This window comes from Rhipicephalus sanguineus, chromosome 4, assembly GCF_013339695.2.
Source record: "Rhipicephalus sanguineus isolate Rsan-2018 chromosome 4, BIME_Rsan_1.4, whole genome shotgun sequence".
NCBI classification, from domain to species: Eukaryota; Metazoa; Arthropoda; class Arachnida; order Ixodida; family Ixodidae; genus Rhipicephalus; species Rhipicephalus sanguineus.
In genome coordinates, this window is record NC_051179.1 from 46,244,599 (window position 1) to 46,269,329 (window position 24,731).

At 47.5% G+C, this 24,731-nt stretch overlaps 1 protein-coding gene across 2 annotated transcripts in view; it reads left to right on the forward strand.

The window, feature by feature from the left end:
• The window catches only part of LOC119389891 (polyamine-transporting ATPase 13A3), a 145,187-nt gene that overhangs the window by 12,382 nt on the left and 108,074 nt on the right, over positions 1-24,731 (forward strand). Inside the window, exon 1 of one of the 2 annotated variants that reach the window (XM_037657309.2) lies at positions 6,025-6,763. The exons of the other annotated variant lie outside the window; for it this stretch is intronic. Within the exon in view, the coding sequence (XP_037513237.1) occupies positions 6,415-6,763 (349 nt within the window). The 5' untranslated portion in view covers positions 6,025-6,414. Of the gene's footprint in view, positions 1-6,024; positions 6,764-24,731 lie in introns of those variants that run through there. 2 annotated transcript variants of the gene reach the window in all.

Sequence of the window (24,731 nt, forward strand, 5' to 3'; positions counted from 1 at the left end):
GGTCTAAGATGTTGGGGTTTCGAGAATAATGCAAAACTCCGAATTTCGGAGAACTGGGGATTTACGAGAAATAAACTCCGATAAACGCCGAATTTCCGCCAGGAATATAAACTCCGATAAGCACCCGCCGATTTCCAAGAAAAAATAAACACCGAAAACACGGAGCCCTAAGTATAAAGAATGAGCAGATTCTAAGGGCAGAGTCCAATACATACAGGGTGATCACATAGATTGCCGCTGACTCAGATAGCCGTCTATGATTACCAACTGTTAAGCGGGCCCGCGTTTTGTTTACGTTTTTTCTCTTCGGTTAGAAGAGCTAGGCTGAGGTGAGAGCCGTCTGAACTCGCAGTTTTCTTCGCTCCTTTCAAATTCAGTATCGGGGCTAAGAAAGAGAGACGAAACTGAACAGAGAATCAGCGAATGCTTCGTTCGTCCGTTCAGAGCTCCGCAGCAAGTACGGCATCGTTGTGGCCTGTCGAGCTGACCTCAGTGTCCCATAGGGCGGAACGCAGCACGTCGTAGTTAGTGTTGCACTCAGCGTATTCGCGCTTCTCTGGTACAACCGCTCTAACAGGTGCTTGAACGTCGTTCTTATGGGCACGGCTCCCCACAGGAAGATCGTTCCGCATCCGCCTGGCATTCTGGAACCCGAGTATGCTCGCTGTCGTAGATGTCGTCTTGCTCGTAGGGCACTCCTGTGATGCGGGAAAGCCTACTTGCAGTTATTTCCCCATTCGTGGTTTGTTTGCTCATTCGATCGTCGTCATAGCGTAGCGCGAAGACACGAATACGAATACGCGGAGACGTACAACACAGGACGCTATGGTAGTGAACGGCTCATAGCTACGCGAACGGCCTATAGAGGCCTGTGGTTACGGGAGTGAACGCCTCATCAGCGCAGCTCGCTCCCATAGCTACGGGGCGTTATACCGATTAGCTCGCGACAGCAGCTGACGGTGGTTCTTATCTTACGAGGGCCCGCCACTCCCCGCACCATCTGCTGCTGTTGCTGCCAGTCGCTGATGTCCTTGTGGTGATGATGACTACGACGACGCCTGTAGGCACCGCTGTTCTTATCGGCCGCCTGCCTGGAGTATAATAAAGGGAAGTGATGATCGCGTTGGCGTCGTAGCGTCCCGGACGTGGCTCTTTGCGAAGATGTTTGCCGTTGGGCCATTCTTTTTTTTTTTGTTTCATTTACGAGGCGGTGACGAACTCGTGTGGCTCGCGCCGCCGCATTGATGCCAGTCACGTGCAAGTTTACGCGTTCATGTCTCGTGTTGCAGCCAGCTACAGGTGTGTCCCGCGAGACGCGGGCTAGGTGATTATGAGAGATAAGAGAGCCGGGTAGTCACGCTGAGATTACTTACACGCTTATGCAACGAGAGGACACCGAGTATGACTTATCTGAAATGCCGGTAAAGGCGATAGCTATCCGAGGAAGCATTCCCAAAGATGTGCTCTCGTAAGAGCATGATAAAAGCTCGCATAATGTCTCTCGGCAGTCGAACTGAGGACCATCACCATGCCGATGGACTTGTCTTAACTGAACCCTGCGAACTATGTACAGGGAAATGTAAACTATAAACTGACTGCAGTTGAAGCTCGTTAATTCGGATTTCACGGGACCAGCAAAAAAAGAATGGTCCGAATTAACCGAATTCGGAGTTATCGAAACTATCCAGAAAACAATAAACAAATGTCTGTTACATCAATACACTTCCATTTTCTTGACGAATACGTAAATCACGTACATATGTTTCATCAGAGCAGTGTAAAAGCCACACTTTTCGCCATCCTGCGACTTCGTTCTCAATGCGACCACAGCGCCAGGCTCCCAGTTTAATTAGCCCGAAACGTGCTCTACACCCGTCCCTTATTACGTATCCCCACGCGCACAGGACGATTGTTCTTTCGTAACTATAATGCCCGGCAACGGATGGTTCGTCTATCACGATGTAGCAAACGTGTTTTGTGACAGCATACCGACCGCGGCTGAAAGCTCTTCCTATTCACCACCTTCCTCCATGTTTGAGTTCTGTGACATTAGGCGCGCATTGCATCAAGTTAAAACGAAGCTGCAGAGTGCTGGATCCCCAGATGGACAAAACACAAACTGATGAAGAAAGCGATGCGGACATCGCCGCCTCGTTTCAGTTGTCTGCGAACGCCGTTTTCTCTCTTTTGCGGCTCACATTTGCGCGGCGCTCGGCCAAGCGCTCCGGGGATCGTCCGAATTAACCGGGTTGCGGCCAAATGCGGCCGAATTAACGAGGGTTTGATGCAATGCGTATGCTGGCCTAGACCAGGGAAAACATCCGAATTATCCCATTTTCCGAATTAAGGAAGGTCGAATTAGAAAAAAAAAATGTAAGCTCAGCCCACAGAAGCGCGGCGCTGCTGCCCTTCTTCACCTCTGAAGGGGCAGTCGTGCTAGCCGGCTTGTGCTCGAACCGTAAGTACTTTTTCTCGGCTAATGTAAACGCTGTACGCATATTACGAGTTAAAGGTTCGTCGCTACTAGCTAAAACATTACGTTTGGCTTAGCAGCGGACTCAGAATATGTGACGAAATTTATCAGGGTGTTCAAGTTTCTGTCCTAAAAACCAGCGATAGCAACGCGTGTCTGTATGGGCAAGTCATTTCTATGAAACACTCTGGAAGTGGTAGACGTCACAACGATGAGGTGTAGCCGCTATAGGTTTGACTTTCTCGTGAACGTATTTCTAGCAAATAAAAACGTCATGTTCAATTGTTATTGATGTTAACCGTTTGTGATACAATAAATTTTTCTAAACACACATGCTGCGTGACAGCGATGTTTGTGGGTGGTGCTGACGTATATTCTTAGGTTGTAACCGCCACCGTACACAGTATGGAGCACGTGTCGTACTCTCTCTGATCGCAACTTCTCGTCGCCTTTCTCGCGCTCTCTTGAAATCCTTGCTCCGAACGCATGGCGTTCTTCCCTTTGGGTACGACGACCCGTTCATCGAGGAGCTTTTTGTAAGGCCTCGTTTTCCCTCCTGAACGAAACTAATTTCGCCGAAGGGCGTTGCGAAGGCTTTACCCAAAGCTTGCGCACGCGCGTCCGAGTCGTAAAAGCTAATCTTTATAATGTCCCGTTAGGTGCGTCATTTGTGTGCGCCGAGTAAGTCAATCTTTCTTGCTATTTTTCTTTGTTTGCCGGCTGCGTTGGCTGGACAGCCGCTGTACTTTCGCGCTGCTAAGCACGAAGGCTCGTGTTCGATTGCCGGAGCGCCACGGAGGCCGCGTTTCGACGGGGACGAAGGGAAAGTATAAGACTCCGGTGTTGTAAAGATATAGGGGCAGGTTAAAATGCTCGTGGTGATCGAAATTAATCGGGAGTCCACTAGCCCCGTGGTTTTGGCCACTTGAAGAAACCCAGGATCCTTTATCATACCCATCTGGAGTAACATGCAGGCATTTCCACGCCAGGCTCATTCAGGAATGCATGCATGCATGTGTGTGTGTGTGTGTGTGTGTGTGTGTGTGTGTGTGTGTGTGTGTGTGTGTGTGTGTATGATCTCGCACACAGACTCGTGTTTTCGCTGCGCACACGTGTGGCGCTTCTCACTCCATTGATATCGTTTGGAACAATAAACAGTACGCCTCGAGGGGTCGTTTTCTCGGCCCGATCGTTGCTAGGTGTCCAGCGATCGCCACAAGGAAAACAATCTCCAAGCCTCCAGACCCCGTCCGGCCTACGCGTCCCTTTTGTTAGTCGATCCTATGCACAGGGCGCGTGCACCGGCGCACCGCTTTTTTGGCTGCGTCATTCATCGATCGATGACGACATTTGCCCCGCGACCTACTCGTGGCTATATGCTGACGGCGTCGATAAACTGTCACGACGATGGCGACCCGTGCCACGTATACTCTCTGACCGGTGGTCACTCCAGGGGGCGACCCGAAGTCTTCCATCTAGAAACGTCAGCGAAACGTGACCCGACCTCCATTTGCGTACTCCCTCTTTTTTGTATTCGTTTTTTGTTTTGTTTTTTATCGTTTCGGTTCTTGTATCGTGTCGGTTCGTCATCACGGACTCCGCTCCCCTCGTCAAGTACCGAACGGACCCTGGTGTTCTTTTCCGGACACTGCAGGAATCCTGCCCGCAATGTCGTCAGTACGCTGTAATGTCGTTGACACTATTCTACATAATGCGCTTGTGCGTGCGTGTGTGTGTGTGTGTGTGTGTGTGTGTGTGTGTGTGTGTGTGTGTGTGTGTGTGTGTGTGTGTGTGTGTGTGTGTGTGTGTGTGTGTGTGTGTGTGTGTGTGTGTGTGTGTGGGTGGGTGGGTGTGTGAGTATGGGATAATACGCATCACAAAGGAGCTACGTATTTTCACGCTGTGAACAGCACCATATAAAACCATGGTCACTTAGCGCAAAACAACGAAAACACGAAGGAAAGGGGGGCAAAGTGAGCGCTAACCTTGCTCCGTGTTCCTTTTCCTTCATTTTTTCGTTGTCTTGCGTTGATGGCGAAATGCGATCGGCACTTCACCTGAAGTCGCATCATACGACTGCATGCAGAAGTGGGATTTCACTGCTACTTCGAAGTTCTCAAAGCTTCATATCGCAGTGTACTAGCTTAAATAAGGTTCCACAGACCTACGAGCACTGTCTCACGCGCTCCCAGCCGTACACGTTGTAGAGAAGAAAGTTCGGCAGAAACTGACGAACTGACAACGTTGGCATTTGTAATCAAAGTTCGTTGGCTGTGGTTCGATTGGCGTCGAGTGATGCTCCTCTGGGAGCTTCACTCGATGTCACATGAACATTTACCACTGAATTTGTCAGAAAGTATGCCTATTTTCAGGCTTTGTGAAGCGTGCGTTTGGATGGTACGCTTTTTTTTTCCCTTTTTTTTCTTTTTTTTTGCCTATCCTGTGCGACCTGATTCCGTTTTATCCCTGCGAACTTCTTAATTTCGTCACTGCATCTAACTCTCCGCCTATACCTCGACTGCGTTTCCCATCCCTTGGTAACCATTCTGTTGCTCTTACTGTCCACCGGTTGTCTTGTTCTATGCATTGCGTGGCCAGCCCTGGCCAATTTCTTTCGCTTGATGTCAACTAGGATATCTGCAACTCCCGCAATTTGCACGCTGTTTAATTTAGGACCGTGTTGTTTTTTTCACGCATTAGGAAATTTTCTTTTGCTATTACGTCCTGCGTGTCAAGGGAAATGACTCATGACGGCGCGGCGGCAAATTGTGCGCCGTTGCAGACGCAGTATCTGTGTCGCTCGCGGCAACACCTGTTGGCTTGTAACCTCTGTGATTCTCAACGGAACGTAACTCAGATCTCGGAGGTAATCCCCGTTGGTTTTGCTGTGCTTGCAGCTCTGGATGACAGATGGCGCGGCGTGTTTTACTTTCCACCTCGTGTTGATTCACGATTGTGCGTTGTTAGTTGGTTGTTTTCACGCAGTTTGTCAAATCCGTACTTTGATTTTCCTTGTTTTTTTTTGTGTGTGTATTTGGCGGGCCTCAGGTGCGAACGAAAACGAGCCAGCTGTTACTCAAACCACGTACGCGCTGTCAACGCGGCAGTTCCATCGCGCGCGCCACGTGTTTCGGAAACTGGGGCACGTCACCTTCATTCAGTATGCAGACAGCGTCTCCACAAGCGAATGCGACTCGCGTAATTTTCCGGAACCAGTTTCTTTTCCCCTTCAAGAAGAAGACCGAGACGAAAAGCTGCTCGCATCTCGGAGGCCGTTCACCGTCGGGAAAGTCTCGCTCCAACGGCACCAGGGGGCGGCACCTTACCTTCCCGGCTTACCGTTATCATCATCTATCTGCTTACGCCGCTCATCCAGTGAGACCAACCCTTACTTCCAGTACCACACCTGCGAAGCAAATCGTCTGCACCCTCAATGCGGACTGGGGAGGGAGGGGGTTAAGCACCTGCGGCGTTTTCCCGGAGCTGTCGTCTGCTACGGTGTAGCAAGCAGGCAGCAGACGACAGAGCGGCGTTTGCACCGTGCGTGCGTGCGTGCGTGCGTTTCGTTCACGATCCGTTCTCGGAAGGCGCCCCGCTTTTATATAACATCTTGGCCAGAAAAAAAGGGGTATCGTTTAGCCACGTCGTTAACGCGATCATTCTCTCCCCGTCCTGCCCCTCGCCCCATAATCGCCAAGCTTCGTGTTGTGCCCCCTTCTGTGCGTGTTTTACGTACGTGCGTACGACTACTACGGCGTGTGTGAACCCAAGAAGTGTCGCTGACCGCTCGCCATGCTGCCGCCGGCGTGTCTTCAGGACGGCAGCGGCAGCCCTTCTGCAAACCGAAGCGCGCGAGATCTGGCTGCGGCTAGCTGACGACCTGTGTGTGTTTGTGCGGCGGTGGCGCGCCCCTGCGCTACGGAGTCACAGTGGCGAAGGAAATGGGTGGGCAGCGGCGGCGGCTCATATCTTCGGAGGCCGCCGCCGGCTCTCGCTCATCATCGGCGGTGCAGTGGCGGACGCGCGTGGACGACAACGGCAGCGTCGAAGACGACGGCGACGCCGGATCGGTGTGCGACGACTCGAGCGTCGACTTGAGCCGCGACGCGAGGGCACTGCTCAGCGCGATGGTCACCTCAACGTACAAGCTTCAGCACGAGAGCATCGCTCTCGAAATGAAGACCCGAGAAGAAATGACCGGGAAGGAACAGAAGCAGACGACAGAGTCGACATCCGGGTCTCCTCCCGGCAGGAAGCAAGCGACGAAAAAGCGGAAGGCGCCGAAAATGGGTAAATAGCAGACGACGCACGTCCGAGTGTGGTGCATGTGTGTGTGCGGCGCGAGCGAGGTTTTATGTTTTAGTGGCCGTTACGCGTCGAAGTCGCCCTTACGATTCTGTTGGTGTAGAGCTTCTGTTACTGCTGACCCGAAGGCCACGGGATCGAATCCCGGCCGCAGTGGCCGTATTTCCATGAAGGCGAAATGCTAGAGGCCCGTGTGCTTAGATTTAGGTGCACGTTGAAGAACGGATGTTAAAAATTTTCTGGAACCCCCCGGCCACTACGGCGTCCCTCATGACATCGTGGTTTTGGAGCGTAAAACCCCGACAATTGCCATTATAGCAGTGATGGAAGTGCTGCTCCAAACTGCTCCATGAGAGAATTGCTGCTCCATGCTGCTCCAAACTGTAATTTTTGTTAGTAACTGCTCCGGACCTGCTCCGAAGTGGCACTGGTAAACTCAGCCTTTTCTGGTAAACGTAGCCTTTTCTTCATTGCCAAGAAAAGTTGTCCGCTAGTATAGTATGTACTATAGTATGCTACTATAGAGTTTATATACTAGCTCCATACTAGCATATCGACAATGCCACAAGTAGTGGCATTGTTTATGTGTCTCCGATTTAGCTGTATGTAGCTGTACATGACAGGCAGACTATTTTGGTAAAATGATTAGTTCGATATCTTACTGATTACTAACTGCTGGTGGGAGGACTGTGATCTGTGACTGATCACATTTATCACTTTGTCATTTTCGCGACCTCATTTTTGCCACAAGAAATGGCAAGGCTGTTTTTTCAACCTATCCGAACTTGGTTTCTTGTCTTTTTAGGAGCTGGCTCGCCAGGTTCTTAATTAAGCTGGGGCAATGTCCCGCGTCGTAAGCGTAACCTTAGTTCCATAGGCGACCGCTACAGGCGCAGCTCGCGCGAAAGAAGTCTTCTTCTTCTTCGAGCGCCTTGATGATGATATTAACGCAGGCAAAACTCAAATATCATAGCACACTGTAGCATGCGCACGCTCGCGCGAAAGAGAAGTCTTCTTCCTCTTGCTCTTCGAGCGCCTTGATGATGACATTAACGCAGGCAAAACCACATTTCCTCGATTTCCTCGACCACACGTTCGGCCACAGCTGCAAGGTCTGCGACCGCTTGTGGTTCGAAAACAACCTGACCACAATCGCTACTATAAAAACGTGTGACGTCTTTATATGACAGTAGAGGAATTGTATGGGAGCATTCACGGTTTACTGGATTATCTCCGAACCAGCTCCTCAATCATCATGCACTTCGTGGATATGACGTGATTTTTAAATTATTTTTTTTTGAAATTTCAAATGCAGGTTATTTTGGTCAAATATGAACATAACAGATTTCTTTGCTCTATTATCAATTATAAACTGCTCTATGTGATTCTAGGAAAGAAGGTGACTTTTAAGGGCTCGTTTCTCTTTGTTAGACACAATATTAATGATAACTAAGAGACAATAATGTCAAGGAAAGTGTATGGGGTGTTATTTGTAGTAATTAGGATATAAATGTGAAAAAACTAAAGTGGACGAAAAGATAACTTCGGTCCCTGCCGGCGGCAAGTTATCTTTTCGTCCACTCTACTTTCATCACATTTATATCCTAATTACTACAAATAACACCCCTTATACTTTCCGTGGTATTTTTGTCTGTTAGTTATCATTAACATCTATGTGATTCTAGTTTAATAATTTGGGGCTCAGCTTTATCGGTTCTATATCATTTTTGTCACAAGTACCCGATATTTTAAACATATAGCTCATCTTACTTAGTGTTCAGTGACCACCCATCTGCTTAATTATTTGTTCGTTGCAATTTGCAGTGATAATTGTATGTGCAATATCTTTAATAATAAGTAATAATACTTATGAGAGGCTTAAATAATGCTTTGAACTCCAGAAGTTGTTTGGAATATTTTGCCATCTGCTCCGAAAATGTCGATAGCTGCTCCAAGCTAGCATTTTTTCTGCTCCAGAGCGTGCTCCAAAAAAGCAAAATGTCGCTTCCATCATTGTTATAGCTTCCGTTGTACTTCTATTGGAATAATGTCGCCTTCAGTGGTCTCTGTTGAGATGGAGCGAGATCGCATGTGCGTTTTTCACGCGAGCATACTTCCTGTTTCACGCAGTCACTGCGGACCGGCTGGCGGTGTTTAAAATGGCTTGTTTTCGTTTGTTGTGGGGTTGTCGTAGTTAGACTGTGAGCGTAGTCGAGAACGTGCGCTAGGATTGTAGCAAGAAACGAATCCAAAGGCGCCATGCCTGCGTCCTTTCTCGCTACATTCAACAGATCAGGTCTACCTTCGCCGTCTTAGTATGATTGTCATCAGTGTCAAGACATTAGCAGAAGCGCATCTGATCTGATCACCTTTAAGAGTCGTGTCTAAGCCTGTATTGTTATTTGTCGCGCGACAGTTAAGGAAAATGAACTATTTAATGTCTATTTGACCTTTGCGAAGGAATTTTGAAGAGGCCGTCACGTGACATTTGTTTTTAGATTCGACGTGTGCTCCGTCAAACGCGGAGTTTTCGACCTCATACACAGCTTGCTTTGTTCAATGCGCTGCGTGCCACTGTACGGGATATGTTTTCTTTTGCACGCGCCTGCGCGTATACGCACGCGTTTAGCTGTGATCGATCGGTGTTTGTTGGCGTTCACTGACACGTACTACGTTGCGATCGCGCGTGCGTTATCTTTGTCGATCGAGTCGAGCCACATCCGACCGCCTCGTTCCAAGATTAAACTGTCACTTCAGTATGTTTAGCAAGAAATTGTGACAGAAATTCAACGGAAGTGGTATTTCGAGTCGTGCGTAGGTAGGCACGTGTGGTTTTAAACTTGACACGAGGGGCATCGGCGTTGCCTGCCCGAGAGGCACGGGTTCATTGTGGTGAAGTGTATTTCCTGGTTAGCTCGTGCGTTCTTCGAAGAAAAAAAAAAAACGTGGTGAAAATGATATACTTATCATTAAGAATTAACGGAATGGGTTATTCTTTTGTTTCGAAACTCCTACTCTGAGATACAGTCGCGCGGATGTTTTCTTCGCCATGGAAGAGTTTATTATAGAGACTAAAACAATGCCTTGCTAAATTCTATCGGCTTTAAGGATAATTTGCGGTTCAAGTTATTGTATTGTTTACATATAGCAGTGTAGTAGTATTACACTATAGAACCTAATGGGGAAAAAAAAAGGGCGAAGCTTGCACGAAGTCGCGCAAGGCTTGAAACAGGGAAACTGGACGAAGCGTCTAATCTGAAGTCTAATCTGGTTGCTTCTATAGGTTGATGCGGCCCCGCCACGGTGGTCTAGTGGTTATGGCGCTCGACTGCCGACCCGAGGGTCGCGGGATCGAATCCCGGCCGCGGCGGCTGCATTTTCGATGGAGGCGAAAATGTTTGAGGCCCGTGTACTTAGATTTAGGTGCACGTTAAAGAACCCCAGGTGGTCGAAATTTCCGGAGCCCTCCACTACGGCGTCTCTCATAATCATATCTTGGTTTTGGGACGTTAAACCCCAGATATTATTATTATAGGTTGATGCTATAGGCTTCAGCTAGGTATAGTCACGTCACGGATGTCCAAACTGCAGAACCGAGCATTCACACCATTCATAGAACGACCCTTTCTTTATCTCTGCTTTTTTTTTTATCTTTCTTTCTTGTATTTCTGTCGATATTTCTTCTTTCTTTTCTATCTCCCCCCCCTCTCTCTCTGCTTCTCTCTCTCTTTCTGTATATCTTTTTCTGTCTATCTTCTTATGTCTTTATTCCCATTATTTCTCTCAATTTTTCTCTTTCTTTCTATAGCCTTCTCTCGCCCAATTTATGTGGCACACATACCCGTTGATGATGATGATCGTTTTCCCGATAGGCAGGACAAATTGCGGCTAGCGTACACAGCTTAGCCGTGAGAAGTCCACTCACTGCTTAGCCCATACCCTGTATCGGGTGTGTCCATTTCTTTCGCTCTCTGTCAACTGGAAATGTCGGCTAACTCTTCATTGTTTTGTTCGACATATATTGACCGCACAAAAAAAGACGAGGACATGAGGAGGTAACGACGACACGGGCGCCCGTGTCGTCGTTACCTCCTCCTGTCCTCGTCTTTTTGTCCTTTCTGTCCTCATCAATGTGTGAGCCCCCTTGTGCTCACATTGCATGAGCTCAGTTGTCCCGGATTGCGAAGTTTTCTCCGTGAACAGAAAAACGATTGAAAAAATAATATCGGTTTCACTTCGGAGCGAAATAATATGATAAAGTTTCGGTTACGTTTTCATTCAGGTCAAAAATATCGTTTTCTTTTTCTTTTTTCGTTTTCGGTTTTCGTTCCGTTCCGACACACTGGTTAGAGCAACGGAGTGGTTGCCAAGGGATGGGAAATGTATGGAAGACGGGCGACAGGGGGGGGGGGGGGAGTCAGGTGGAGCGGCGAAGCTAAGAAGTCCGCAGGGGTGCAATAGAATCAGTTCACACGGGATACGGTGAATTGGATGACGTTGATGGGAAAGGCGTTCGTGCTGCAATGGACATAGAAATGGGCTGCTCACGATGATTTGTTGAGTCTGTTGGCCGAGGTAGAGCACTGCACGGGCCGTGATTTTCGGCCCGGGCCCGGCCCGGGCCCGGAACTCGTTCAAGTTTACCCGCCCGAGCCCGGCCCGGTGATTCAATGCGCGACCCGGGCCCGGCCCGAACCCGAGAAAAAATTTCGCCTACCCGGCCCGGCCCGGCCCGACGGCAGATCAGGCCCGACAGAGGCCCGATCCAATAATATAGGTGGTGTTGCCAGAACATAGAATCTACAGCAAAATGTTAAGTAGCTAATATCTACGCTTTGATGGCGAATGTTTGGCTAACAATTCTACTTTAACCTACGGACATACTGGGTACAATGAATGTTTGCTCGGCAATGGTATACTATAACTGTTCTTTTTTTGTTTAGTTCTTTTTTTTTTGCAAATGCAATGGGGATCATCAAGAGCGTTTTGTAGCAGATATTGCAGCAAGGAAAGTGATTTGTAGCATGAGTTCAGTTTCGATAGAAAGCGCAATAAAAACAGAGGAGACAGAGAACAGAACGCTCTCTTCAATTTCTTTTTATTGCGCTCTTTATTGAAACTTAAATCATGCTCCAACGACAAATGCAATCGTGCACCCGGCTTCTGGATATGTAACACCTGTCTTCAGCATTGTAGCACCTTGCCACAGCAAGATAGAGGAACAAAACAAAGTTTATTACCTTGTTGTAAATACACTAACCTAGATGAAAATTATAACGAACCGTGTGCACCCCGTGTTCTTTTAGAAATACGTATAGGCAGCCGAAAGGACGGAAAAGGTATTTGTGGTAGAATTCTTTTCATATATCACACCACTGCTGCTATATACATTCCATAAGTCTTTTGTGGCACATTTTATGGTTTATTTCTTCACATGTTGTTGTGCAAAAAATCAAATTATCTAGAGATTCCGGCTTTAAGCGCGCCATCCACCGTTGCATCACATATCCTGCCACGCTAAAGTTTCTCGCACTGCATGCGCTTGCCACAGGGGTGCACATCTGTCTTGCGAATTGTGAAGGTGTCGGCAGTCGCTGTTCTTAACTTCCACCACAGGAGCAAATTTAGGATGTCCTTGTGGACCTCTGCAGAATGAACGTAGCTGTGCAGCTTATCTCTTCATTTCTATCGTTCCCGAACGTCGTGGCAATATTCAGTATCACCTATAAAGCTCCTCTTTGAGGGCTTCTCCTGGCAGTTTTCAGCAGTGTATGTTATGCACGGCTTGCACCGCGCTCTTTCTTTTATGTGTCATAATGCTCTATAGATATGCCTTCCTAAGGATGTTGTACTGGTAGAAGGTGATCACTGGAATACGCGGGTAGGATTGGCAGGAGGTGGACGAAGCGATTTCGATCTATTTTCGGTGTTCGTTACAGTTTGGTAATAAAGGCTTGAATAAGCATCTCGGCGCTTATTCATTGGATGCATATGCTTCGAGATAAAGGGACATCACCCGGCACGAAATTCGTAATTGCCTTTTTTCAAGCGTGATATTTCGTCAAGCAAATATATTTTGCCTGACGCCCATAGGCGTGCGCAGGGTTCCCCATCAGGGGGGCGGGGGCGCAAAGGTTCATCGCAGCACCCCCCCACCATACTAAGTCAATGTATGGGGCAGATTTCGCCCCCCCCCCCTCTTAAGTGACTTGAAGGGTCAATGTACGGGGCAGATTTTGCGCCCCCCCTCTTAGGCGATTAGGGGGGGCGGCCGCCCCCCTGCGCCCCCTGTGCGCATGCATATGACTGACGCCTTATGCTGTTTGAACCTATGCTATTCCTGCACATTCCAACGGTGTTGCGGCAGTATCATGTAGCTCTCACGCTATACCTGTATAGCGCAGGCGACTCAAACACGCGGCCCGTGGGCCTCTCCCTAGAGGCCCGTGGCCCGCACATGACTGTCTTCGGCCCATTTTTTCATGCATGACAGGTCTAAAGCTTTGCTGTCGTGAGGCATCCCCTGCGACTACCATGTGTTGATACCTAACCGTGAAACAAAACTCTATATTTCAAAATCGGCGTCCAGATTTTAGTCATGTTCAAGATAGGTATCGATATGTTGTTGGAATCCTGCCTCCAAATACCCTTCAGAAACGACCCATATGTCATATATCGGAAAGCTCTTCTTTTAAATGGCAACGTTAGCTGAAATTCGATGCGACCTAGCCACTCCCCCCATTAGCATTTTGAATATAAAAATGATAACGAATGCAAATAAAACACAGAATAACAAGATTTTAGCTGTATAAGCGCGTGGTATATCTACTTTTAGCTCACGCGTTTAAGTTAAATCAAGTAGCCCCGTATGCAAGGAGCAAAACAAGTTCAGTACTTGTCCCTAATAAAATTTCCCCAAATAGCTTGCCCCACATACAAAAAAGCCCACATATAAACAAACTTCAAGGGGCACTAGAAAGAAAAACAATTTTTCTATTATCAGTAAATCACCACGCTCGCCGGGACAAGACTCTTGGTAAGTGGGAAAACGCGCAAAAAGATAAATGCCGGTGCCGACGCCCCCTTGAAATTCGCGCAGCAGACGCGTGACATCTTGGATTCTGACGGCGTCTAATGAGGCCTACGTAGTTCCCAATCACTAAAAATGAAGTACATTGACCTCTGAGGGGGCCATATACTTAACATACCGAGTGTCAGGAAATTTTGTAGAACCAATATCCCCCAAATACGACAAATACAGTTTGAAATCTGTGACATGCTCAAAGTTTCGACGCGAAATTGAAAAAAAATTGAATATTGACCTTCATTTTCTCGTCTGATGATAAAGTTATGATGGCGAAGTGAATGACATTCGAGTTCTTAGAGTACACTTTATCAGTCTAAAACGATTCAGTGCTTCACTACAGTGTCCATTTAAGAACCGAACAAAGTCCAAGCCCGGCGCGACCCGAGCCCGCCACCTCCAACACGGGCCCGGCCCTAAGCCCGGGGCTTCAGGCCCGAGCCCGGCCCGGGCCCGACGTGAAAGCTACTTTACCCGGCCCGGCCCGGCCCACGGGCCGGGCCGGGCTCGGGTTTCCGGGTAGGCCCGAGCCCGTGCAGTGCTCTAGGCCGAGGCGTCTGTTGTAGTTGACGCCGGCTGTATAGGGAGCAGCGTTCGACGTTCGTGTTACCTATACTGACTTAATGGAAAGCGTCATTGTTGTTGTTTTTTGTGCAACGACTACCTGTTAAATACACCAGGCCGTCTGCTTCGCGTTTAGTTTGTTATTAGAGTATTTTAGTTTGACGTTTTTACGGTCCGCTCCGAGTTTGCCCGCTAAGCTGCAGCGGTGCGGGAGACGATTTCCCACATGAAATGAGTGTTTTCGAAATTACTTTGCAGGATTGGTTATTAAACGTAATATTAAATTGCAGTATCCATATTTAGCTTTCTAAATCATCTTCAATAATTGAAACTCTATTAGGTGTATGTGATAGGGGTTGATGTCTCTTCGTGCTACGGAGGGCAGATTTCGTTTGTTTTTTTTTTTATTACATGCTTTTCTCTTTCTTTTTTTAGTGGCTGAATAACTGGCGGACGACAAAGGCGACAGCGATGTCATACATATATAGTGACGGTGTATGTACTACGCATCGCTTTAATTTTCAAAGACATTCATGAAAACGCTTGCAAGAACATTCGGGGTACAAGTGCGCATTTCAATCCCCCAGCTGCACAGTGCGCATGTGTATTCTATCCTCGGGATGGCATTCGGATTCCCTCATAACGACAGTTCAACGCACGCGTTATTTCAGTTTTCGTTTTCAACGTCGGAATATAGAGTCGACGACTTGCCCACGGAAAGGATCTATGCGTGTATTTTCTTTTTCGCCCGTTTCTTGCGTTTAACAAGCGTCTTCCCGCGGCAGCAGCCGCGGCGCGTTTGGCATTGTGACGTGCTGATTTGTACTAGCAAGATACCGGGTTTTTTTGTTTGTTTGTTTTTTTCAGTCAGGGAGTGTGTATATACGGCGAGGTTCTGTCGGATCGCGTCCGTGGACAAAAGACGCGTAGAACGACAATTTTTTGGCGAACCGATTAACTAAACCATTCCAGCGTTCTTGCGTCGAAAAAAAAAAAATGTACGTGGCGTAAAAGACGTAAAAGGTGTATGATTTCGCCGACATTGCAGAATTGCGTGAACAATTTTGCCTCGAAGACAAGACCACTTGCATAGGAAACGAACGTCACTCCAATTTTTCTATACTTTCGAAACAACGCGGCTTTCTCATGTACTGTAGGATTTCATTTTGAGACCGTCGTTGATGAGATATAGTATGGTCCAAGCGCAAGAGAAACACTGGGATATTTGAGTGTATCTTTTTATTCGCTCATAATAATGAGAATATATAAATTCACTATAGCAGTGTTCACCGTACCGGACCCACCATATGTCACAGCTTCGCTGGCTTCTATCCTCACTATATAGCGGAAGGACTGATGTTTTTTTTTTTTTTTTCGTTTTGTGTTCCTTTAATGTTACTAAACTACATAACAGTACATTCGGTTGTAATTGCTATAGCTAGGCAAGATCATGATTGAACGCGCGATTGATTCCGCGGATTGATGCTGACACACGTTTTTCTTTTCGTCTAACGACTCCGGGTCATCGAACGCACAATTAACAGATGCTTCTTAATCAACTTTCGTGCCGTCACGATTGCGTTGTTTGTGTTTGAAAACGGCAATGTGATCGATCCTGTTTGAAGACGGCGTAACTTAAAATTTCGTTCTCCCTGAGCCTATGCAAATATATGCATAGGTGCGCGAAAGAATCTCCATTATAAGGGGGCAATGTTTTACCACAGCCCCCCCCCCCCCCCCCCCCCCCCCCCCGTGGAGATTGAGGCGCACGCCTATGATTAATTTTCTTTCCCGAGGCATTCGTCATTACGTTTCGACTCATCAACGACAGCTAATTTCGCATTTAGAGCAGTCGAATCCCGACTGAGCGTCAAACCGCGAGAGTGAACAACAAAAACAAAAAATTTGTCATTGCTTGCTTCAATTCGACGGGCTATAGCAAGGGAGCAGCTGCTGTCAGCGTCGTCCAGCTTGTAAATCATCGGTGCTACAATGCCACTAATCGTTAAAACAATAATGTCACACTCAGCACGATGAGCTATACCGTCGCGTCAAAATGGAGGATCGACCTTATACATCGGTGTTCACGCCCCTGAATGCGAAATTTATAGCTGACGTGGGTGTCCAATTCAACTCGATTGTAAAAGTTTGGGGATAAACGTACGCTACGTACGTCTATCCGTCTCATCCACATGGGCTGTATCTATAGGTGCGGGCGACGGGGGAGGACTGCACTAAACCCCGTATATAAACTGCGAGAAGAGCCTGTTCAGCTATATGGTATACGGCCACTGGGGTTCCTGCTTAGGATTACCGTTAGTCTATAGCCTCAGTGAACACCCTGGATTCCGCGTTGCATGCATTCTGGTTTTTGTCGCGAAAGCTGCCTGTTGACATCCCATTGCCGTCACCTACCGCATCGAGTGCGCTGTATATGATACTCTGATATCATGTGCTGCCTCAAGCAGTTGTCCTTGTTGCTCTGTTCGTCGCCCGAGGCACCAAAGAATGTCCTTTATTGGGATAAGGCAAAACCTGTAGTGCTGGGTGGTGTTGGATAAGGGCCCCTGTATTTAAGGTGCATTCTTCCGCTACTTGGAAAGAGGGGTGTGTGTTGGGGGGGGGGGGGGGTGGGGGGGGGGGGATGATAAAGAACTTCCGACGGGGTCGGTGGCCATTTTTGTTCTACTCGCCGCATATCGACAGACGTGCAGTACTCGCGGATTGAAACGCAAAAATTTAGGGCTAGCAATGCACGCACTTTCGCTTGCGGCGTCTACAGTTCGTCTCATATAAGCATAATATTGACGAGAACACTTACGTCAGAGCCAACGTTACCTATCGCTGCCATATTTGCAGCGGCGTGGCGTGGTTATCACGCCACGCCGCTGCAAATATCACAAAAGCATAGTGGCTTAGATTTGCATAACACTACTGGTGAATGATAGTTAGGAACCCTTATGATAGACTAGTAACGTGCACGAACAATGTTTCCGCATCCACTAGCCGTTAGGGGGCCAAAAAAGTGAAAGTTGCTCATTCGAGTGTTCCCTTTAACAGTGGACCGTACTGTACACTCTATAAGAACAAAAAAAAAAATTCACGGTTTCGCCGCAAGGCCGAAGCAATGAATGCGATAGCAAGAAACTAATGCTATATGAAGTGACGCTCGCCAATGGATACTCTCAGTTTGAACAGCGCTCCTGTTGCAAAGGCGGCCGAAGCAGTGAAGGAAACTAGCGTGCTTCAAGTGTCGAGCTGTGACACTTGATAGTTCGCGCTCATCTTCTGTTTGTTCGTTTAGCGGCGTCCCTTGAGCTCGAGTGGCTTTCGTACGCTCCGTAACATGAGCGCGGACATCACGGTTAAACCGTGAAACATCCCTCTTCCCCTCAGCACAAGAAAACCGCGCGAGCAGACAGCGGAAGGGCAAGGTTCTCCCTGAAGAAGCGAGCGAGCTCGCCGACGACTTTTAAATGCGCCTGTCTAGGGAGCCTACATGAACGGCCGTTTTCCGTTCATGTAGGCTCCCTACGCCTGTCTAACGCCTGTCGTGCTCCTAACGCCATCTCGCTGGTAATGAAGAAACGCTTATAAGCGCAGCCGTCTCTGAGTCCGTCCAGCGGTAAAGGGTGTGTATATAACGCTCGCCGTTACCTATATATACGTGGAGGATATGCGTTTCGTGGCGTAGTGGCTAGCGCCACTCGCTGCGCAGAAAGAGGTCCCTGGTTCGATTCCGCGCTTCGGAAGCATTTTTCTGAATTATTTTTCTTTGGGGCTTTTATATATATATACATACTTATACATATACGGTGCATGACGGCGGCGACGGCGACGGCAAAATCCAGCCGAGACTGTCCTTATAATTGCTATCGCAATAAAAAAAAAGAATAGGTGTTACTTGCTTCATGAAGTCCTGAGCTGCCACGTGTATGACTCTCTTTAAAGAGGCACGTTTACTCTCCTTTGGGGCCCGACGACTCTCCAAAGAGGATGTAATGATCTCCAAAGAGAGTTAACGTGACTCTTAAAAGAGAGTCATATACGTGGCAGCTCAGGACTCACAAAGAATTGCCTTCTTCTTTTTTTCTTAGAGCGTATGTGAGCAAACATAAGCATGATACGACGTTCTCGCGTTTACGGGGTTTCGATTGTCAAGTCTGAAAATGTCACATCTGTGTACTCCTTAACAAGGTATAGGACAAACGTGTCCATCGTTGATTCGCTCACAACAAATGTCATTGACATGCGTCGTGATTCTCCCGTCGACTTCCAGCGCTGAATGTCCGTCGAGATGCGCTATATAGTCGGCTACAACTTAAGCAAAACAATGCTGCAGCTCCGCCCACAACCATCACCGACCCCTCCCACAGAGACTTTGCATAAACGCTGCATCCAATAGCGCTTACTCGTTTTCCTGAGTCGCGCACTTCTTGAAAGTTTCAGGTAGTTATAACTTCACCTACAGACACGCACTTGTGTCGACGGTTTTAGGTCGAAAGCTTGAATGTCCTGGTAAATTTCGTCATTGATTGTGAATTCGCTGCTCAGCGGCACGCAATGTTTTAGGTAGTAACGATGAACGTTTGAAACTCTTCACCTGCGCAAGGTTCACATTAGCCGAGTATACACTTACGGTTCGAACGGAAACCAGCTACCATTACTGTATTTCACAGGTCACGTGCATGCGCGCCGTGCACGGTTCTCTTTGCGGAGCTCACATTTTTTATTAGGTGGTAACTGAGTGTGCAATATTTCTCGTTGTTTATAAACGCATTGGCTGTGTTCCTGTGTGTGTGTGTATGTCGTGCGCTGTGCATCAGCGGATCGAGCGCGTTTCCCCGCTCTCTAAACAGCCCGGGCACCCGGCGATTCGCTCCGACGACCTTTGATCCTCGCAGCCTAGGCCTCTTTGTTTTATAGGACCGTCGACGTCTCATATGCGAAACCTTATCTCCCTCGGTGGCTCTTTCGTAAAAGCAGTTTTTCTTGCGAGATAACGAGAGAGAAACCGCGTGCCAGCCTGCGCGTATACCGCGTACTGCGCATGCGCGATTGTACGCCAAGCCCGCGACTTCACGCGCGACTGTGCTGCTGGAAAATAAAAAATGTTACCCGGCGTCAGTATAGGGCAGAGTTTTCATCTCATGTATTTAATAAAGCAGCGCGAAAGACGGAAGCACAAGACTAAGAGAGCCCACAGGTCAAGGCGCTGAACTAACAATTAACGTGACAGGTTTTACTTCTTTCTTTTTATGTTGTTGTTGCAGTTTCGGTCGCTCTCGATCATTAATTAACATTTCTTTCAAATATCTTTGTGATCTTTGACTGTCGCGCGGCGCCTCCATAACTCAGTAACCTCTACAACTCAGTAGTCGGAGTGATCAAAAAGTGCAGAGGTTTATTCTCCTTTAAATATGAAAAAAAAAGGGTGTACAGTTCTTATGTTTATCTTCTTTCGTTCCTCGATATCTGTGTACAGATAATTCATTATGCCCGCAAATTTTCTTTACAATTTGGTAATTGGAAATGATGAAGCTCTTGTGCAGAGGACAGCCATCTATGTGGGCACGAGGGCTGCTGGTCAGGTGGAAAGAAAAGAAGTTCGGGGGAAGCTGGAAGCGTAGGTCGGCAAAAAATCCGGAGCGCACTCAGACTCGCTCAAGAAATATATCTTGCTCTTAGGGCTCACTCGGACTCGGGCTCGCCAAAGTTTTCCTCAACCGGGCTCACTCCGGCTCAGACTCACCACAATATTACTCATCCGGACTCACTCAGACTCACGATTCGATCTGAGTCTGGGTGAGTCGTCGACTCATGCGTGCGTCTGCCGACCTATGGCTGGAAGTGACGCAAATATCATTTAATGGGGAATATCGCTGGAAACAACGCTTTCGACTAGTGAACTTGTCTTCACGAGGGTACACCTGCCCTGACCCAGTTGACGCTTTGACGAGAGGCAAAACCCACTTGTCTAAACGTCCATTGCTTCAAGCGACATTACCGTCCTGTTCAACGATTTCTCATCACGATATCGAAAGATAGAAGAGGGAAGAAAAGGAGGGGACCACCTTATCGAGATGTGTACCCACGCTTAAAGAAAAACAACATTTAAGAAATTACCCGCGCCTATTTTCGTCCCTAAAAAGAGTGGCAGGTAACTATTATTATTATTATTATTATTATTATTATTATTATTATTATTATTATTATTATTATTATTATTATTATTATTATTATTATTATTATTATTAGAGTGCACACTATACCGAAAGCCTTGGCTCTGAGCTGTGCTGTCGCGAGGATTCGGGGTTATAGACAATCTTACATAAGACGCGTGGGCGCCACCACCTTGGGCTGTTAAACGAATGCTTTCTTATTTTTGTACATCGCGACGTGATTTAAAAAGTCATGAAACGTCGAATGCACCAGCCCAAGAGTTTTCAAGCGTTATGCATCTACCGTAGCACTGTTCCGTTAGTTGTTCAGGATATAAAACAGCGAGGGCGCAGCCCAGTACGGCGCGTCGCGGAAACGCATCGGTGAAATCATCTCTAAGCGCTCCTTCTCAAAAAGCCACAACTATACGCAGAATGGGTCACCTATATCTCCCCATTAGAAAAGGCAGCAGGTATATACCGACGGCAACGGGGAGTCGAACTCAGTGTATACGTCTCGCATTGGTGGCGTACGCGCTCAGCCACGTACTACTTCACCACATGCAGATGCGGTCGCGTCGGTCAGGGTTGAAATTCCTATACCGCCCTGCATTTTATTCATACTTCCACTCATCCATTTTTACATGTGTTCACTTTGATGGAACGCGCAGGCTGTGTACAAAAATAGATTTAGACAGATTGTCTAAATCTATTTTTGTGAGGGTGTACTCAGCTCGGATATACTGAATGCTGAGAAAGTTCAGAGCTTTATTCTCGTTTAAATAAAATTTTTAAAAATGTACCGTCTTTATGTATACCTTCATGCGTGCCTGGTTATCTGTGTGCCGGTAATGCATTATCCCGTCAAATTTTCTGTACAATTTGATACTCAAGACTGACAACTCGAATTATATAGATTCAGATCGTACGAAGACCGTGTTGCTATTACAACAACAAGTAGCCAACATTGCTCATTTGCGTATAATTGTCCAAGTCTCTGTACAGTGGCCATTGTACACAGCAGGTGTGTACAGAAGGCCCCAAGAGAACGTTATCTTCAAGAGCTGTTTATATTTATTTAATATGGGTTTATTAGATGCGAAGCATCTTATGGCGGAGTTCAAGCCGGTGGTGGTGGTGGTGTGCGGCGTGACCACCCTTACTGCGCATGCGCAAACCCTCTCCGCACACCTCCTCTCCACTCCCCCTCCTCGTTCAGATAAAAGGCTCGCGTATGAAACGCGGGCTGCTCGACATGCCGAAATGCAACGGCAGCGTCGGCAAGCAAACCCCTCCGTACGCAACGCCGACGTCGAAGCCAAGCGTCAGCGTCGGCAAGCAAACACCTATAGTCAAACCGATGCAAACGCGGTGTGCACCCCCCCCCCCCCCCCCCGTGCTGCTTCGCATCGCCTCATGGTCCCCTTTAGCGGGAGATGGTGTAATTTTTTTTCCCCTTCATTTGTATATAGTGCGTGTACTGTGGTTAACGATGGCCGATTTCTGTTCACTCCTGGCGCGTGCGCAGTCGTCACTTCATAGCTACCTGCATTTTTTAACGCTTGTTACGTCTCGATCCTTCGTTAGAGTACATACCTCCCGTCTGTCGCACGCCATTATCTTAACGTATTCTCGGCGCCCCGACTCGCCTCGTTGTTGTTAAAATCCCTAGATTTTTGTTGTTGTTGTTGGGGCTTTACGCCCCAAAACCACGATATGATTACGAGGGCACACCGTATAGTGGAGGGCTCCGGAAATTTCGACCACCTGGGGTTCTTTAACGTGCACCTATACACCTAAATGCACGGGCCTCTAACATTTCGTCTCCATCGAAATGCGGCCGCCGCGGCTCGGATTCGATCCCGCGACCTTCGTTCGGGTCAGCAGTCGAGCGCCATAACCGCAGGACCACCGCGGAGGGGTCTGACTCGCTTCTCCCGAGCGTATAAAAGACCTTCGCACGCTGTATTATCCGGGGCTTCTTCTTTACGCGCACTGTCTTCGCCGTACATATAGTAGATTGCGACACCCCGTCGGAAAACGTCTCAATCTGATGAACCTCTTTTGAAAGTGCATCCGCTGCCGCTGCTACTGCGGCGACGACGAGCGATGCTTATCGCCTCGACTGCGAGACACGTCTAACCGTATAACCGCGGTGTAACTACACGTAATCTCGTAACCGGGCCCGCTTCCTGTCAACGGCGTTGCGTGACTCGATTTCATTTGCGCGCTAGCGCCTCTCTCTCTCTCCCTCTCTCTCTCGTTTTGTTTCCGTCATCCTTGATGTAGTTCTTGAAGTATAAGGAAGGAGGTGGCGCTATCTCCTACAACCCGAGCACGGCTCAGCGCCAATCATGCCATACACCGTCTCTGTTTCTCTCGCTTTCTTTTCGATAACTCCTGGTTGTTTGTTTACGCTTTCATTTTCTTGACTTTGTTGACCTCTTTTTCTTTCGATCCGATACGTCCGCGATTTTGAGGTACAGACCATTTCCGGAATTTAGTGCCTTTTTCGTTTTTAAAGGGACACTAAGTGGAAGTATTAAGTTGAGCTGGATTGAAAGATTAGGCTTGTGTAATAACCAATTCGCCGTTCCTGGCGAGAACAGAGCATTTTGTAAGCGAGGAAACAACAAAGTTGAGAAATTTGAGTGGCACCCTCTCTCATATGCTCTGTGGATACCTCAATAGATCATCTGTTTCGATTACTGAATGGCTTGTAGATGAAGAGTGAGTTGCGTAAATTTTGGCCATAAATAAATCGGCCGTCGAGAAGTCGGCCCTCGAGGACGATTTCAGTGAATCAATTTTAATCAGTGTGAAATTTCCACGTGCTCAATTCAAATCTCCCGCGCATTCGGCGCGGGTGATTCAAATTGAGCAGTGTAACCAGGGACTTTCGGTGGCTATTTACGACGAAAAAAAAAATCGTTTATTGGCACGCAGGAAGCGGTGATATACTCCAACGTAGGTAAAGAATCAATCTAACGAATTTTAATATTTTCCTTTAGTGTCCCTTTAATGTCAACCATTAAAAAATGTGAACCGGGACTTGCTTGACCAGCAGTCTCTGGGGCTAGCAGTTTCGATGAAAATCACTATGGTCTCGGGAGCCGTTATTTCGCGAGTCAGGCCGATGTGATGCACCGTGAAGCGATGACGCCCTTGGCCTGCCTCGGGATGTGCAGCTGCGTGTGGTGGTTTCGCGTGGTTGCCTTCAGGTGGCGTTGGTTGAGGCCGTGAGGAGAGCACAGTGGAAGAGAATAATAATACAATAATAATAAAAGAAATGAAGGGCTTTCGCGCTCCCATTTCGACACCTGCGTGAATCGACGTTGCGTGCCGCTCTTTGCGTGGCAGTGAACTTATAATAATGCGGTTGTATAGTTATAATATTATGCCAACATTTACACGCGTGCAGTGCCCTCTTCTGATTGTGGCCCAAACGAATTCGCCGATTTTTTTTTTCGTTTTTTTTAAATACATTTACTGATGAGCTATTTGGTGAGCCATCCATATGGTCGAAATTTCCGGAGCCCGCCACTGCGGCGTGCTTCGTGATCATGTCGTGGTTTGGCACGTAAAGTCCCATAGATTACTATTATCTCTGCAATCCTCGATCTGTCGCTCACTCTAAAGTCAGGTTTCCCTCAAAGACGGACGCGCACAAACATGCACCAGTGAGCGCGCTTTATGGACCTCTGTTAGAGGTTATTGCACAGGTTGAACAAAAAGGGAATTGATCGAGGCTCGTTTTCTTTGTACGCTCAACCTACTGAAACCTACGACGAATCCAAGGAAAGTATGGGGGCGTAATTTGCAGTCTTGCAGTGTAATGTGGTATTTATGATATAAATGTAAAAAAATAATAACAGTAATAATAAAGTGTACGGAAAGACAACTCCGCGGCGAGTTGTCTTTTCGTACTCTTTTAATTTCTTTGCTCTTACGTAATGATTACTATACTACAGTTAACCCCTTTCAGACGCCACCTATGAATAACTGTCTGTAAATGCGTCAATCGTGGCAGCGTTATTTCAAGGCACCCGACTTTCTATCACAACAAAAATAATGTCATAATATGTTAATTTTTGTGGGTTATAGTAACTAATCCTGATGAAGTTGTAATTAAATATCCATTTAT